At 32.8% G+C, this 14,063-nt stretch overlaps 1 protein-coding gene across 1 annotated transcript in view; it reads left to right on the top strand.

The window, feature by feature from the left end:
• LOC108906227 (lachesin-like) overlaps positions 1-14,063 on the top strand; it is a gene marked incomplete at its 3' end in the record, with an annotated part of 260,950 nt that overhangs the window by 169,062 nt on the left and 77,825 nt on the right. The window contains exon 2 of the mRNA XM_018709439.1: positions 13,132-13,238. Coding sequence (XP_018564955.1) covers positions 13,134-13,238 — 105 coding nt within the window. The remainder of the gene's footprint in view (positions 1-13,131; positions 13,239-14,063) is intronic.

Here is a 14,063-nt window from a genome sequence, read left to right as displayed (position 1 = left end):
ACCTTTTTCCTTATTCTATGTAACTGTGTAAACAACCAAAAAAAAACAATTCTCGCAATAAGGCGAAATTAGAAAATTTTTCTCTGCATATGTTTATTCTGTGGGAGCCTTTGATACTTAACCTTCATTTGACCTTGATCTAGACGTAATGGGGTCATATGGACACCGAAATCGTGATCAGCGACCCCAAAAACATATAGGTCAATTGGTTCGAGACCCCATTGCTAGCTAAGATATCAGCCGAAAGATCTAAAGAAGGGTTTGACCTCTAGATGACCTGCAAATGACATATACAAAATGTAGGCAAGTTGACCCAAATTACTAGTTAAAGGTTCATTTAATTGGACTATCTGAAACGTTTAGATACTTTTTTTTATAAAAATTATTTCCTTTGCTACAATTAATTCCCTATTTTCGGTCGTATTCGCAGTTTGCTATTTGGTTCCCCAAAAAAACTGTTAATTATAATATTCATAACTGTTCCAAAGTCCACATCACATGGATATGCAATGATTCTATATAATTTATTTAAATGTAACCGCGGCTCGTATTTGTATTATGCCAAACATTAATAAGTGTAAAATTAAATTATTATGTAAAACGGTACAGAATAATCGTTATCGCGATTGTTTCATAATTTGGCAATGGTAATAATAATATGGACACGAACAAAATTGCAAATTGAAGCGAAGCATCGAAATATATATTGTGTCCCAAAATAATGGAACAAAATTCTTTTTTTTTCCAGTTGAAATTTAATAAAATCGCCGAAATAGATCATTTAGTAAATAGAAATTTGTTACTTTTCTGCAATATTTTCTATTTTTTTGAGCCATGTTTGACAAACCTATAACACTACCGACATTTTTTTTAATAGACGCTCTATCTCTGTCAAACATGGCTCAAAAACACACATATTTTTGTAAGAGCAAATATTTTATGAAAAAACTTCGTTTTCGGGATACAGGGCTCCTACTTTCTGCACCCGCTGCGTTTTGTCTAGATTCACTGTAAACAGATGATTACTGTAACTGAAAACATGAACTTTTCACAACTGCTAGCTGCTGAAATTATTACTTAGTGAAAATACACTTGAATATAAATATGTATACAAAAATGTTACCGAATTTTATCCAGCAAAGAACTCCATAAAGTTAGAGGGCCGTCCGCGGCCCTGCAATAATATTTTGAGGATCTAAGCACTTTATTGATTAATACTTCACAAATATGCTTTTTAGAAACTCATTCCGAAGTTCTTATAAAATTTTAAGCCTTTAATGGAAGTTACAGAGAAAAAACAAATTTTACATAATTTGAAAATAAACCAGTCCACTTTATGAGAGGAATTATATGCAGAAAACAATTTTCTCACACTTTTGGGAAAACAATTCGCAAGGAAATTTAATAACATCTCTGGAATATTCATTTCAGTCAGGGGAGATTTGAAGGAAGGCTGGACTGACTGAAATGATAATATATAGCGCAACATCGGGAATAAATTTGGTAATATTCGAATATATAAGGCACAAAAAATATACTACATATGTTCGTTTTGTAATTGTACTCACCTCTATTTTTTCATTTAGTTTTAACTGTTAATACAACTTAAGTAGAAGATGTGTACCGCACACATCATTCGGTTAAATAAACAACATTTTAAAATACTATGTAAGAACGAATATTAATTAATATGTTTTAAAACTTTATTTATAACCCCAGAGAATAGAAAATACGCACGGTTGTGGACAGAATCAGATAGATATAGATAGAAAAAGACATTAAACAAAACTCTGTCTTTTAATTATTAACTCTAACATTCTTAAATACAGGGTGATTCAGAATTTATCCAAAAAAAATTTTTGGATGTACAAATACAATTTTGTAAAAAAAATCAAAAAGGGCAGTTCGAAAATTATTTAAAAATATACTTCCGCACGGCACTGGAAACTGGTTCACTGTACAACCTGACCTTACACAAGGCAAAGTGTAATAAAAACTACCAAAAAACTATTGTAAACACTATCGCAAAGACGTTAATACTAATTGTACATTCGGAGTCGCTGGGGCCACGTGGCTCTCCAGGCACATTTCGTAAAGCGCACAACCGGAATGACGCCAGAGACTGCAGTTGCCCAGCGATGTAATGGTTGAAAGTACTAGAACTTCAATAATAATTTTTTCTCGAAAATTATAATGATTTTACAAATTTTTTTTACGATATTGACTCCATTTTTCATGCCGCATGTATTCCCAAATTTTTTTGGATAAGTTGTGAATCACCCTGTATATACTTTTTCCTACTATTGTGTGTAAGATACTAAACTTATGCACGCTAGTGCCCAAATACTTTACACTAATGCTTAAACATTTTATACACTAGTGCGTAATGATTTTGTACATTAGTGTGATACATTCACTAGTGGGTAAATATTGTGTACACTAGTGCGTAAATATTTTGTACACTAGTGCGTAAAAATTAAATTAATTACAAGTTGTCAAAGCGACAGGTATTGAGTAAAAATCTTTCTCTATGACTTCCGGTTCACTTTTTTTATGAAGCGTTTTATACCCAGTACGTGTCGTTTTCTTTGTAGCATTTAAGAGAAACGCCATTAAGGTCTGCAATTTTCAATCTCCTTTTACGGGCGCAGATTTTTAGCATCACTGTATGTTTCTCCTACTGTAAGAAATAAAAATATAAAATTTTACCCGTTTCGAATAACCCTACCCCTTTTACAAAAGGATCGCACAAGGGACAGCTCCAATCCAAAGAAAAACACAGAAACCGCCAACAATTTTAACCAGGTTTTAAAAATCTCGCGATGATTACCCCCAAAAGTCCCCTGTTGGATCAGGCAGCGACGACTGCATAGAACCAATATCCTTGCAAGACCACCAACAGCGCCAAAGGCGTCGAAATTTTCGCCATCCTTTTGAAAAAATTGCGAAAATAACACTCCATGATATCCAAATTCGCACCCTAGATTGACTTTAGGCCACTTGGCAGAACCCATGTCACGTGTACGAACGTCAGCCCAGGTACTCCGCCAAAAAATAACCAGCGCTCGGAACCTGGCCAGTGTGTGAATACGATCCAAATTTTTGCCATTTTGCATTACATAATGCCTTGCAGATGAATAATCTAATACCATTTATTGTCAATCGATAACCACTCAAATTCGAGTTAAATTTCTATAAAAAAATCATCGAGCTCAACTCTTTCATTTGCTCTTAAAGCAACCCACCCAGACCTAGGAATTTTATGGAGCTGTAACATGAAGGCAATAAACACAACAGACCACAGCGAGGGAAAAACTGAATATTTGTCGCTTTTTAATAAACAGCCCTACATATAATGGGACACTGTCCCACAAGGGTACATACACAACACAAAAGCTCCTAAGGCTTACCGTACCGGTACTCTAAGGGGGCCATACACCCACAGACTTAAGTGCTTTAGTCCAGTGCGTACAGTGAAATCAGATACCAGGGTATCAGACCGACTGTGCCCAATCCAAATGTTGTACACAAGGTTCAGTCGTACACTCAAAAATATTTCACAAACTTTGAACTTAAAACTAAGTGCAAGCGAGTCACAATCCCGTCATCAAGGGTTATAAATTCCACGACAAAACACCCTGTACAACGATTTATTGACATGTGTAATAATATGACATTTTAAATTAGTCTTATCAGTATCATAAAATGGTAAATGTCTGTTTTCTTGGCGTCGTACTAATAAATATAAAATGACGGTCTTTCATTAAATCTGTCAAATACTTTTTCGACCTGTGGGAAGACTTACACAGGTTCTGATTTGCTAAAAGGCGAGACCGGGACAATGGAATTATTTTCTTTATCGCACCACCTAAAGTAAATCTCAATCTGCCGATTACTTGAGAACTTCAGGAGAAAATCCGCTGTGAAATTAAAACATTTCAACACTTTTCAATTCCCCGAGATTTGGCTCCACGTAAAAAACCGGTATAATGCAAGATAAACGTTGAATAACTGTGAACCGTTAAAATTTGTGGATAAGAAATTAGTAGTGATCTAATATTAAAGCCGTTTAACTAATTTCGCTGAGAGGTCTTTCTGTTTCAACATCATCGCACTCTAATTGGTGGAGTAACTCAAATATAACCCAGTGTGCTGTGTAAGCGCAAAAGGAATCAGTGCTTTTAATTGGAACTGTTTATGCGACTAATGTTGCATTCGAAAAACTGATCCGGTGGGCTAATTCCCAAACGCTATGCAGCGATAAACGGCTGCCATAATTTTAAGGTAATGATCTTACCATATTAAGAACAATAATTCTGGTTTTATTTAAATAAAGTCATTTATTTTAAATTTCTACTTTTGTGAATTAAAATACTAACAAATGAAAGGTTTGTTAACATACTAGTGCAATCGGAATAATATCAATTTATCATATTATAAATGTATTTCAATTATTTAAATACATGTTAGTTACAAACACATGTAAATTTGTTTTATTTTGTGTAAAAGCAGAGATGTCACGCATATTTCCACTTTGCACACCATATATACAAGGTGATTCACAACTTATCCAAAAAAAAATTGGGAATAGATGCCGCATAAAATATGGAGTAAAAATTTTTGTAAAATCCTTAGTTTCCGAGAAAAAAATTATTGAAGTTGTAGTAGTTTCCACCATTACACCGCTGGACAATTGTAATCTCTAGAGTCATACGCGTGGAGAGCCACGTGGTCCCAACGTCTCTGAACACTGAAATCCGATTTTACAATTAGTATTAACGTCATTGCGATAGTATTTACAACAGTTTTTTAGTAGTTAGTGTCAAAAATGTAGTCTCTAGAGTCATGCGCGTGGAGAGCCACTTGGTCCCAACTTCTCTGAATACTGAAATCCGATTTTACAATTAGTGTTAACGTCATTGCGATAGTATTTACAATAGTTTTTTAGTAGTTAGTGTCAAAAATGTAGTCTCTAGAGNACTTTTGTGAATTAAAATACTAACAAATGAAAGGTTTGTTAACATACTAGTGCAAAAAGAATAATATTAATTTATCATATTATAAATGTATTTCAATTATATAAATACATGTTAGTTACAAATACATGTAAATTTGTTTTATTTTGAGTAAAAGCAGAGATGTCAAGCATATTTCCACTGTGCACACCTTATATACAAGGTGATTCACAACTTATCCAAAAAAATTGGGAATAGATGCAGCATGAAATATGGAGTCAATATCGTAAAAAAAAATTGTAAAATCCTTATAGTTTCCGAGAAAAAGATTATTGAAGTTGTAGTAGTTTCCACCATTACACCGCCGCACAACTGTAGTCTCTAGAGTCATGCGCGTGGAGAGCCACGTACTCCCAACGTCTCTGAATACTGAAATCCGATTTTACAATTAGTATTAACGTCATTGCGATAGTATTTACAATAGTTTTTTAGTAGTTAGTGTCAAAAATGTAGTATCTAGAGTCATGCGCGTGGAGAGCCACGTGGTCCCAACGTCTCTTAATACTGAAATCCAATTTTACAATTAGTATTAACGTCATTGCGATAGTATTTACAATAGTTTTTTAGTAGTTAGTGTCAAAAATGGCTTATGTGTATAGCAACTAGGAGAATCGTTTTAATTATGGTGGAGCAAGACAACATTTGTGTTAGTTCGTAGAAACTGTGTAAGACGGGTTTAAATGTGTCATCATTTTCGAACTGCCCTTTTTGATTTTTTTTTACAAAATTGTATTTGTAAGAATCCCCCGTATATCCATTTTTTTTCTGAATAAGCTCTGAATCAGCCTGTATATAGTTTTTGTTAGATCCAAATCGGAGTATGTTTCTGTGGTTAAGTCTCCTTATACAACAGTAATAGAGAAAGTGCATAGGAGGTTTTTGAAATCGGGATGTTATATTTTGGATGAGAATTATCCAGCTCAAGATTTTTCGCAGAACTCAATTTTGGATACGTTTAAGATAAACAGCCTTATTAGTAAAAGGATTATGTACTTTTTAACGTTCTTGTTAAAATTTCCATCCAGACTAAATTCAAGATCTAATAATTTGGTTAGACAAAATCAAGTCTTCTTTAGCAGATATTAAAATATTTTTCAGCTGTCATGATTGAGTTCTTTTGTTTTTTTTTTCATTCCAATTTGATTACCAAATTTTAATATCTATATGCTGTTTTTATTCATCGTCTATTTTTATGACTTTATTGTTCACTTTTATTACTGTTTCATTATTTATGTTCTGTTTTTAAATCATTAATAACCGTATTTTTTACCAATTCATAATTTAATAATTTTATATTGCTAGGTATTTATACATCGTTTAATTCGGTTTCCTTCTCGTTGGATGAATTATAAATAAATTAAATTAGTTATTATCCTATTCCAAACATTTTACTTGTAGGATGGGTCTCGGAAAAGTTATTCTCTACCTGGGCAATAAACTCATTTGCTGTATAATCCCTTGGTAAATGAATTTTATGATGGCGGGTAACTGAACCCGAGTCGACGCAGGTAGTTATTGTCTGAAATCTACGAATGCGCATAGCATATTTTGCTAAGGTTTCGAAAATCTTGTCCCTTTTAATGGAAAGATGTTTGAGTAAAGCAAATATTTTTGAAACATTGTATTTTCTTCCTTTTTGCTGCACAATAAACGTCGATGACATGGCGCGGAATCCTGGTTGCAGGGTTGGTTATTTATTATTATTGAAAATATTTAATAATCTATGAAAGTAGGATATTGGCGGGTAAAAGGACGTATATATGTATATACGGTAAACATTTATATTATGTTTATATAGAAGCAATCTGATATTGCCACGATAAAACACATTAAGTGGTCACTTCAAATATAAAGGATAGAATAACAAGCACATAAAGTGGAAAAGGACCGCTTTTTCTCCGCTCTTCGAACGAAATCGATTCTGTAATCTGCTTTGAGGGGTTTACCTCATACTTTCTATGTCTCCTATCCCCTTTACTACCCATATTGTATTCCTCCCCACCTTAATGACATTTCAACGTGATCATAGAGCTGATGAAGTTTTACCTTTTATATCCCCAATTACCAAAATACACTTAGACTAACTTCGCCATATTCCAATAAAAATGTTGACGTTCCCTTCAACACCGGAAGGACTGGATGCGTTATTAAAAATGAAAGTATTTGATACATTGCGGTACTTCGTTTTTAATATGTTACATTTTACTTGCAAAATTAATGCCAAAATGAAAAAGATACTGCTTTTACAGAACTCCAATCGAAACAACGAAGTTATAAGAATGCCTTTTGGTCGAAATAACGTCCGCATCATAGTTTTCATTATTTCTATAGCGCCTTGTTTAATCGATTATGGATAACTTGTAAGTAAAAAGTGTCAATATAAACAATGTTAAAGAATGTTTCATGGAAGCACCTATGGCATTTAAATTAGATGAAACTCAAACAGCTTTTTTAAAGGAATGTTATGTTATATTTGGTACACAGAGATGTAAAATTTAATTTAATTTTTATTTTATTACGGTATATTAGGGTAAACATTTTGAATTACCCCGCATACTTTACTGGCGCTACTGTATAATCTTTAACGTCATAGTTTATCAATTTACAATAATTATGTGTTCTTTTGTAATAGCAGCAGCGTGTTAATAGCAGTAAGAAGAGTTGTCGAAGAAATACTTTTACGGTGTAATTAAAAGTTGAACAAAGCGACTTTAAATGTTGAAAAACCATTTATATTTCATGCCCATCTGAATAATTTGTGTTGATAATGATGTCGATACAAAGGAATTATTTGAACCTTTCGTTCTTCTTGTTAAATAAAGTTTGCATAGTTACTTGTACAAAAACGAAAGTCTTTGCGTCACTAAATACCCTATTTAAGTATTTGTTTTTCAATGCAGGACCTTGTGCTTTAAGCGGCTTTACTTTTTTATAAATAATTATCGAAGTACGTACATTCAGTTTCTTCCAAATAATAATCGTTTTTAAAACAAAATACGCATATCTTGAGATATGTTCTGTTTTCATGACACATTGTTTTAAAGATAACTGACCATAAATACATATATTCTATTAATAGCTCTCACATGTTTTTACTCTTTGTTGAGGTATTGAGCTAAATCAAACACGAAAGAGTACGAATTATTTCGGAATGGCGAGTGCTAGACTCACCAGGTACCGTGCCCTGGCTAACTACCATTGCCGCGGGTGCGTGTTCAATCACAGGCAGGCTGGATCCCGGTAGGTCGACTGCTACAAGGTCCGATTCAGCGACACCTAATTTTGCTCGTTGTCGTCCTGGCGGCTCAACGATAAAAATTTGGAAAGGTCGGTGAATTTATCGGAAAGGTCGGTTATTTTTTCAATTCTGGGTGTCTTCAGACCGTTCGTAGAGTCTGGAGAGCCTCGAGCAGAATTTCGGAACATCCGTGAATTTTTCAATTCGTCCATCATTCTTTTACGGCTTGCAGAGGTGCTTAGGAGTGTTGTGGTAGTCTGCCTCAGACATATTCGCATAAGAAATATGGATTTCGAGCGACAATTTTTAGCAGTGTGTACTTTCGAAACAAAAAGACAGTTAACAAAATATTTTCTAGAATTATGCAATATTATACTGTATTATATTATTATTTTTGGAAATACTCAAAATTTCTTTTCCTTAAACTGAATTCTGTTGCTACTGAGATGTTACGAACAGCAGAGCTCCAACCGCTGAGAGTTCTTCGTATAGAAAAAAGCTCTCGTGAAATATATAACTCAAACATTTGAAGAAATACGACCTATCAAAAATAGCACTAAACTGAACACCGAAAGTTGTCCAGTTCTTGTTAACGGACGAGTTTTAGACAAGTTCAGAATAGTTGGGCACACTACAACTGAAACAAAAGTGCATCGCTAACGTTCACTTGTTTTATATATTGCCCCTTTTATACGATATGAAACTTACGCTGCTGCTTTATTGTTTTAACATTAAAATACGTGTTCTCGGGCTGTAATCACAATTTTTTGGCGCAAGTGGCGCTATAAAATTACATACTGATATCCTGTCTAGTGTTTTAATATGCGGTAGAATGTGATAATTTTTGTTTAAAAAAATTAAAAATTTGTTTTTTTCGGAAATTCATTTTTTTGTTAAATACAGATAAAATAAGAAAACATGGTACTTTACAATTACCTATAATTTTTGATAAAAAAACTAAAATGCAAATTGATAAATGTAATCTAATTATCTAAAAATAAAAAAAAAGTGTTAACTTTAAAAATTTTCTGTGGCCGTCCTAATCAACCGATTTCAATTTTTCAAAAACCATTTGAAAGGTTGAGCGGTCTTTTCTATGCAAAAAAGTTTTCAAGTATCTAGATGCTTTATTTGAGGCTGTGCAGCATTTTGAAAATAATTTTTTTTTCAAAATTTTTTTCAAAAAATTATTTTGCGAAAACTCGAACCAATTTTAATGAAATTTGGTGTGTTGTTTTATTATACTCTAAAGTTTTTTTTACCAAAATGAGAATGCCCTCGGAGCAATTAAAATATTCAAAAAAAATCATCCAAAAACTTTATTATTTTCCCTTTTTTACACACACACCGAGGGGCGATCCGCTGATGTAATCTTCGTACGTTTGCCCTGGAATCTTTATGTAATCTACGTAATCTTATATGTAATCTATGTAATCTATATGTAATCTACGTAATCTTATCTGTAATCCTCGCTGTAATCTATGTAATCAGCTAATGAATTTCGTCGATGTAGTCGTTATACAACGCCCCACCCCCCTACCTCATTTTCCAAAGAATGCCACAGAAACCTCGACAGAAACCTATATGGTGCGATTGGTGTGTTCCGAAGGGCAATCCGCCAAGGAAAAAACAGACGAAGATTACAAAATTTCTGAAATCTCTTGTAATGTATCTGCAGATTTCAATATCAATTCAAAAAATATTACAAATTTCATATAAATAATCAAGATTACAACACATTTCAGGAGATTTCAGAGTTATTTTAGTAGATTTCAATGATTACTTAAGATTTCAATAGGATTATTAGAAATTAAAAGAATATTTCAAAATTTCTTAATAAGGTTTCAAGGAATACGGGAAGATTACAATAAGTTTTGAATGTCCATTTGAACAAAAATAATTGAATTAACTTCAAATGTCATTCATTTCATTCATTAACAGTAGTACTTTGATTAAGAATTTCCAGTATCAGGCATTTTTTGGGCAAAAATTGTAACATTCTGATTAAGTTTTTTGTTCGAATGAACGTTAAAAACATTTTGTCATGACAAAAATGATAATGCTATTTTGAAAGTAGGTAAGTATTTTCCCAAAAACTAATAAATAAAAAATATATTAAGCTTTTATTAATACTTGCATTTAATACTTTACTTGTATACAGTGTGTTTAAAAAAGACGCGGCAATATTTAAGGGAGTGATTGCTCAGGTCAGTTTATAAAAAAAGTCCTATAAACATAGGTCCGCAAACGCTTCGTTACCGATCTACAGAATGTGAAATTTCATTAAAAAACAGTAAAAATTAAATTTCTCTAAAACGCAGCCCCTTATTATTACCTACTACAAACAACAGTATGTACCACATTTCAAAAATCAATCAAATTTGATAATTTGAATTTCTTTGTTCAATAATTTAAATTTCTCAATTAAAACAACATTGGGTTTAGGTGCGCAATAAAATGTTTTTTATTTTTTTACTCAATAACGGTGTGACGTACGGTGCGTATAATCTGAGGAAAGCTTTCTTCTTCATAATTGAACAAGGAATTAAAAAATTATATTTTTAGAAAAACCAGCGGGGTCCTATTTTTTTCATTAAAAATAGCTAGTCACTGGTAAGACTAAAAAATCGTTTTGTATTGCAAAGTACGTGTCTGCCATAGCTATTGACAGGCCTAAAATTTCATTATAATATCAAGAGGTTTTGGAGAAATTTAATTTTTACTGTTTTTTTAATGAAATATCAACATTCTATAGATCAGTAACGAAGTGTTTGCGGACGTATGTTTATAGGAACTTTTTTTATAAAATGATCTGGGCAATCACCCCCTTAAATTTTGCCGCGTCTTTTATAAATACACTGTATACAGGTAAAGTATTAAATACAAGTGTTAATAAAAGCTTAAAATATTTCTTATTATTTATTTTTTGGGAAAATGTTTATTTTATGTTACTTCTATTTTTTTATTTTTATTAGTTTATTGGATTATTATATTTTTATCTTTCAATAAAAATATATACTTACCTACTTTCAAAATGGCGTTATCATTTTTGTCATGACAAAAAGTTTTTAACGTTCATTCGAACAAAAACTTAATCAGAATGTTACAATTTTTGCGTAAAAATGATACTGGAAATTCTTAATCAAAGCACTACTGTTAATGAATGAAATGAATGACAGTTGAAGTTAATTCAATTATTTTTGTTCAAATGGACATTCAAAACTTATTGTAATCTTCCCGTATTCCTTGAAATATTATTAAGAAATTTTGAAATCTTCTTTTAATTTCGAATAATCCTATTGAAATCTTAAATAATCATTGAAATCTACTAAAATAACTCTGAAATCTCCTGAAATGTTTTGTAATCGGTTGAAAGATATTGTAATCTTGATTATTTATATGAAATTTGTAATTTTTTTTTTTAATCGATATTGAAATCTGCAGATACATTACAAGAGATTTCAGAAATTTTGTAATCTTCGTACGTTTTTTCCTCAGCGGATCGCCCCTCGACACACACCCTACTCGACTATGTTTGAGAATTGTCATTTCAACTCCCAGAAGGGGGTGTGTGAGGGTGGTAACGGGGAAATGGCTAGTTAGTTTTTTTAACCTAAAAGTATCCCAAAGAAATTCTCGAGAGTTACAGCCGCTGCGATTTTTCTTTCATTGTGATCCGAATGATTGAAATTGTCACTTTTGCTAAAAAAAAGGATAAATTTTACATCTTTTATTCATTTTTTAAATTGAAAATGTTTTTTTTTTGCAAAAATCCGTATTCTTTTTCGCCAACAAATGGCGAATATCGAAAAAAAAAAAGAAACAAAAATTACTGCCTTCTGAAAATCATCTAAGAATTTAGGATTTTTTTATCCTTTAATTTCTGAGACTAGTGTAATTAAACATAAAAATATTCTAACCACCACCATACGTCAAAACTTGTAACCGCTTTTATTATTGAAAAAACTACTCAACTTTCGGTTCCCACCCGTGTCCCTTCGAAAATATCTCGACGAGAACAAATACGCCTGGTATTTTTTTAACGTGTAGTTTTAAGTGGGCAAATTCTGTGTATCGTAAAAATTTGGAGGCAGGAAATAAAAAGATAAACACTAAGGGCAGTTGAAAAGGCATTAGGTGCTCGAATTGCTTTTGTCCCTTTTGACCAATATTGACATTTGTATCGGTTGGCAGATGGAGGGTGAAAGCATCTACCGAATTATTAGGAAGCAAATAACAAAGTCTGGTTTAATCAGTGAATGAGACTTTTTTCTTTATGGTATTTTTTAAGCCGTTAACACTGTTTCATCTGAATTGTCAGTGATTGGTATTCAGCATATTCCTTGCAGGTAAACATGTTCAAATTAGTCCTTATTTTTGCATTTCTAAATCACTACGGAATATTTAATAACCTTTATTTATTTCATAAATTAATAATTTGTTGTCATATAGTTATTTATTGTATAAGTGTTTTAAGTAGCATTTTATCCACGCAAGAATGTTTAAAAGCGAGAACGTAGTTCGAGCGTTTAATATTCTTAAAATATATAACTATATTCGAGGAATTCTGAATAAAGTGTAGCATTAGCTTAAAATGTATAGGTATCATTAAAAACGAGATCCCGTCTTCTCTGTATGGATTTTCTAAAGTCCACTCTGTATCACACAGTGTCACACACACACTCACACAGTGTACACACACATTCACACAGTGTCACACACACACTCACAGTGTACACACACATTCACACAGTGTCACACACACTCACTCAGTGTCACACACACACAGTCATGCAGTGACTCAATTTTTTTATTTCATGTGTGAAAATAATGTGTTGTGTATTTTTAAATTGCTGACAATTTGTTTTTAATTTTCAGCGATGACGGACGATCCGAGGTTCGCAGAGCCCATCCCCAATGTGACCGTAGCCTTAGGGAGAGACGCCAGCCTTCCCTGCGTGGTGGAAAATTTAGGAGCGTACAAGGTAAGGACGTGCGTGTAATCTGGAATATTACTTACTTTCATGGCTCAGATTACACTACATACATCACGCTGCTTATAATTTGTTCTAGCCGGTTTCAAAAGGAACCGTCTAGGAGCCCGAAAACGAAATAAACTATAGCGATGGGTGTTTTCGTTAATTATAAGAGCACGGCGATACGGCGAAATGGCGCTTCATAAAATTATAATGAGAATAAAGTAGCGAAAATATGTGCTATACAAGTTTTTTAAACAATATACAGGGTAATTTCACTTTAAATACAGAAACTACAGGAATAGATTAGTTGCCAAAAAATCAGAAGAATTTGTTGTATAAACTTTTTCCTGGGGGACGTGGTATTCGAGATACAGGATGTTTAAGTTTCCAAAAAAAAATATATATTTTCTGTCGTATCTTCTTATTGTACCGAACGATTTGAATGAAATTTACTACAGCGTATTCATTTAATTAGATCTTATACTGAATGTAATATTAACCTCGTGGCATTCACCAGTGGCGTGCTACTGAAGGTGGCGCTCCGTTTTCCCAAGAAAAAAATACACCACTGACGATTTTTTGTAGAAATAATGTTAAATTAACGAAATTTTTTTTATTTCTCCCACGCATACGATTCTGCAATAAAAAATACCGTTTAATGTAAGTACTCGAAATTCGTGGTCAAAAATGTTTCTTCATTTTGCAAATTTCGAATAACTGAGAAATTGTTACCTGGTAGCGCAACGCAGAAACAACGATGTGGACGTAGTAGCTTCCTATTCTCTTCGGCGTGCTTGATTAACGTCTTCGCTTCTCACGTATCAAGGTGCT

Source organism: Anoplophora glabripennis, unplaced genomic scaffold (genome assembly GCF_000390285.2).
Source record: "Anoplophora glabripennis isolate ALB-LARVAE unplaced genomic scaffold, Agla_2.0 scaffold32, whole genome shotgun sequence".
In the NCBI taxonomy this organism is placed as follows: domain Eukaryota; kingdom Metazoa; phylum Arthropoda; class Insecta; order Coleoptera; family Cerambycidae; genus Anoplophora; species Anoplophora glabripennis.
Note: the sequence above shows the minus strand (reverse complement) of the source record. Positions and strands in the feature narration are given on the sequence as shown.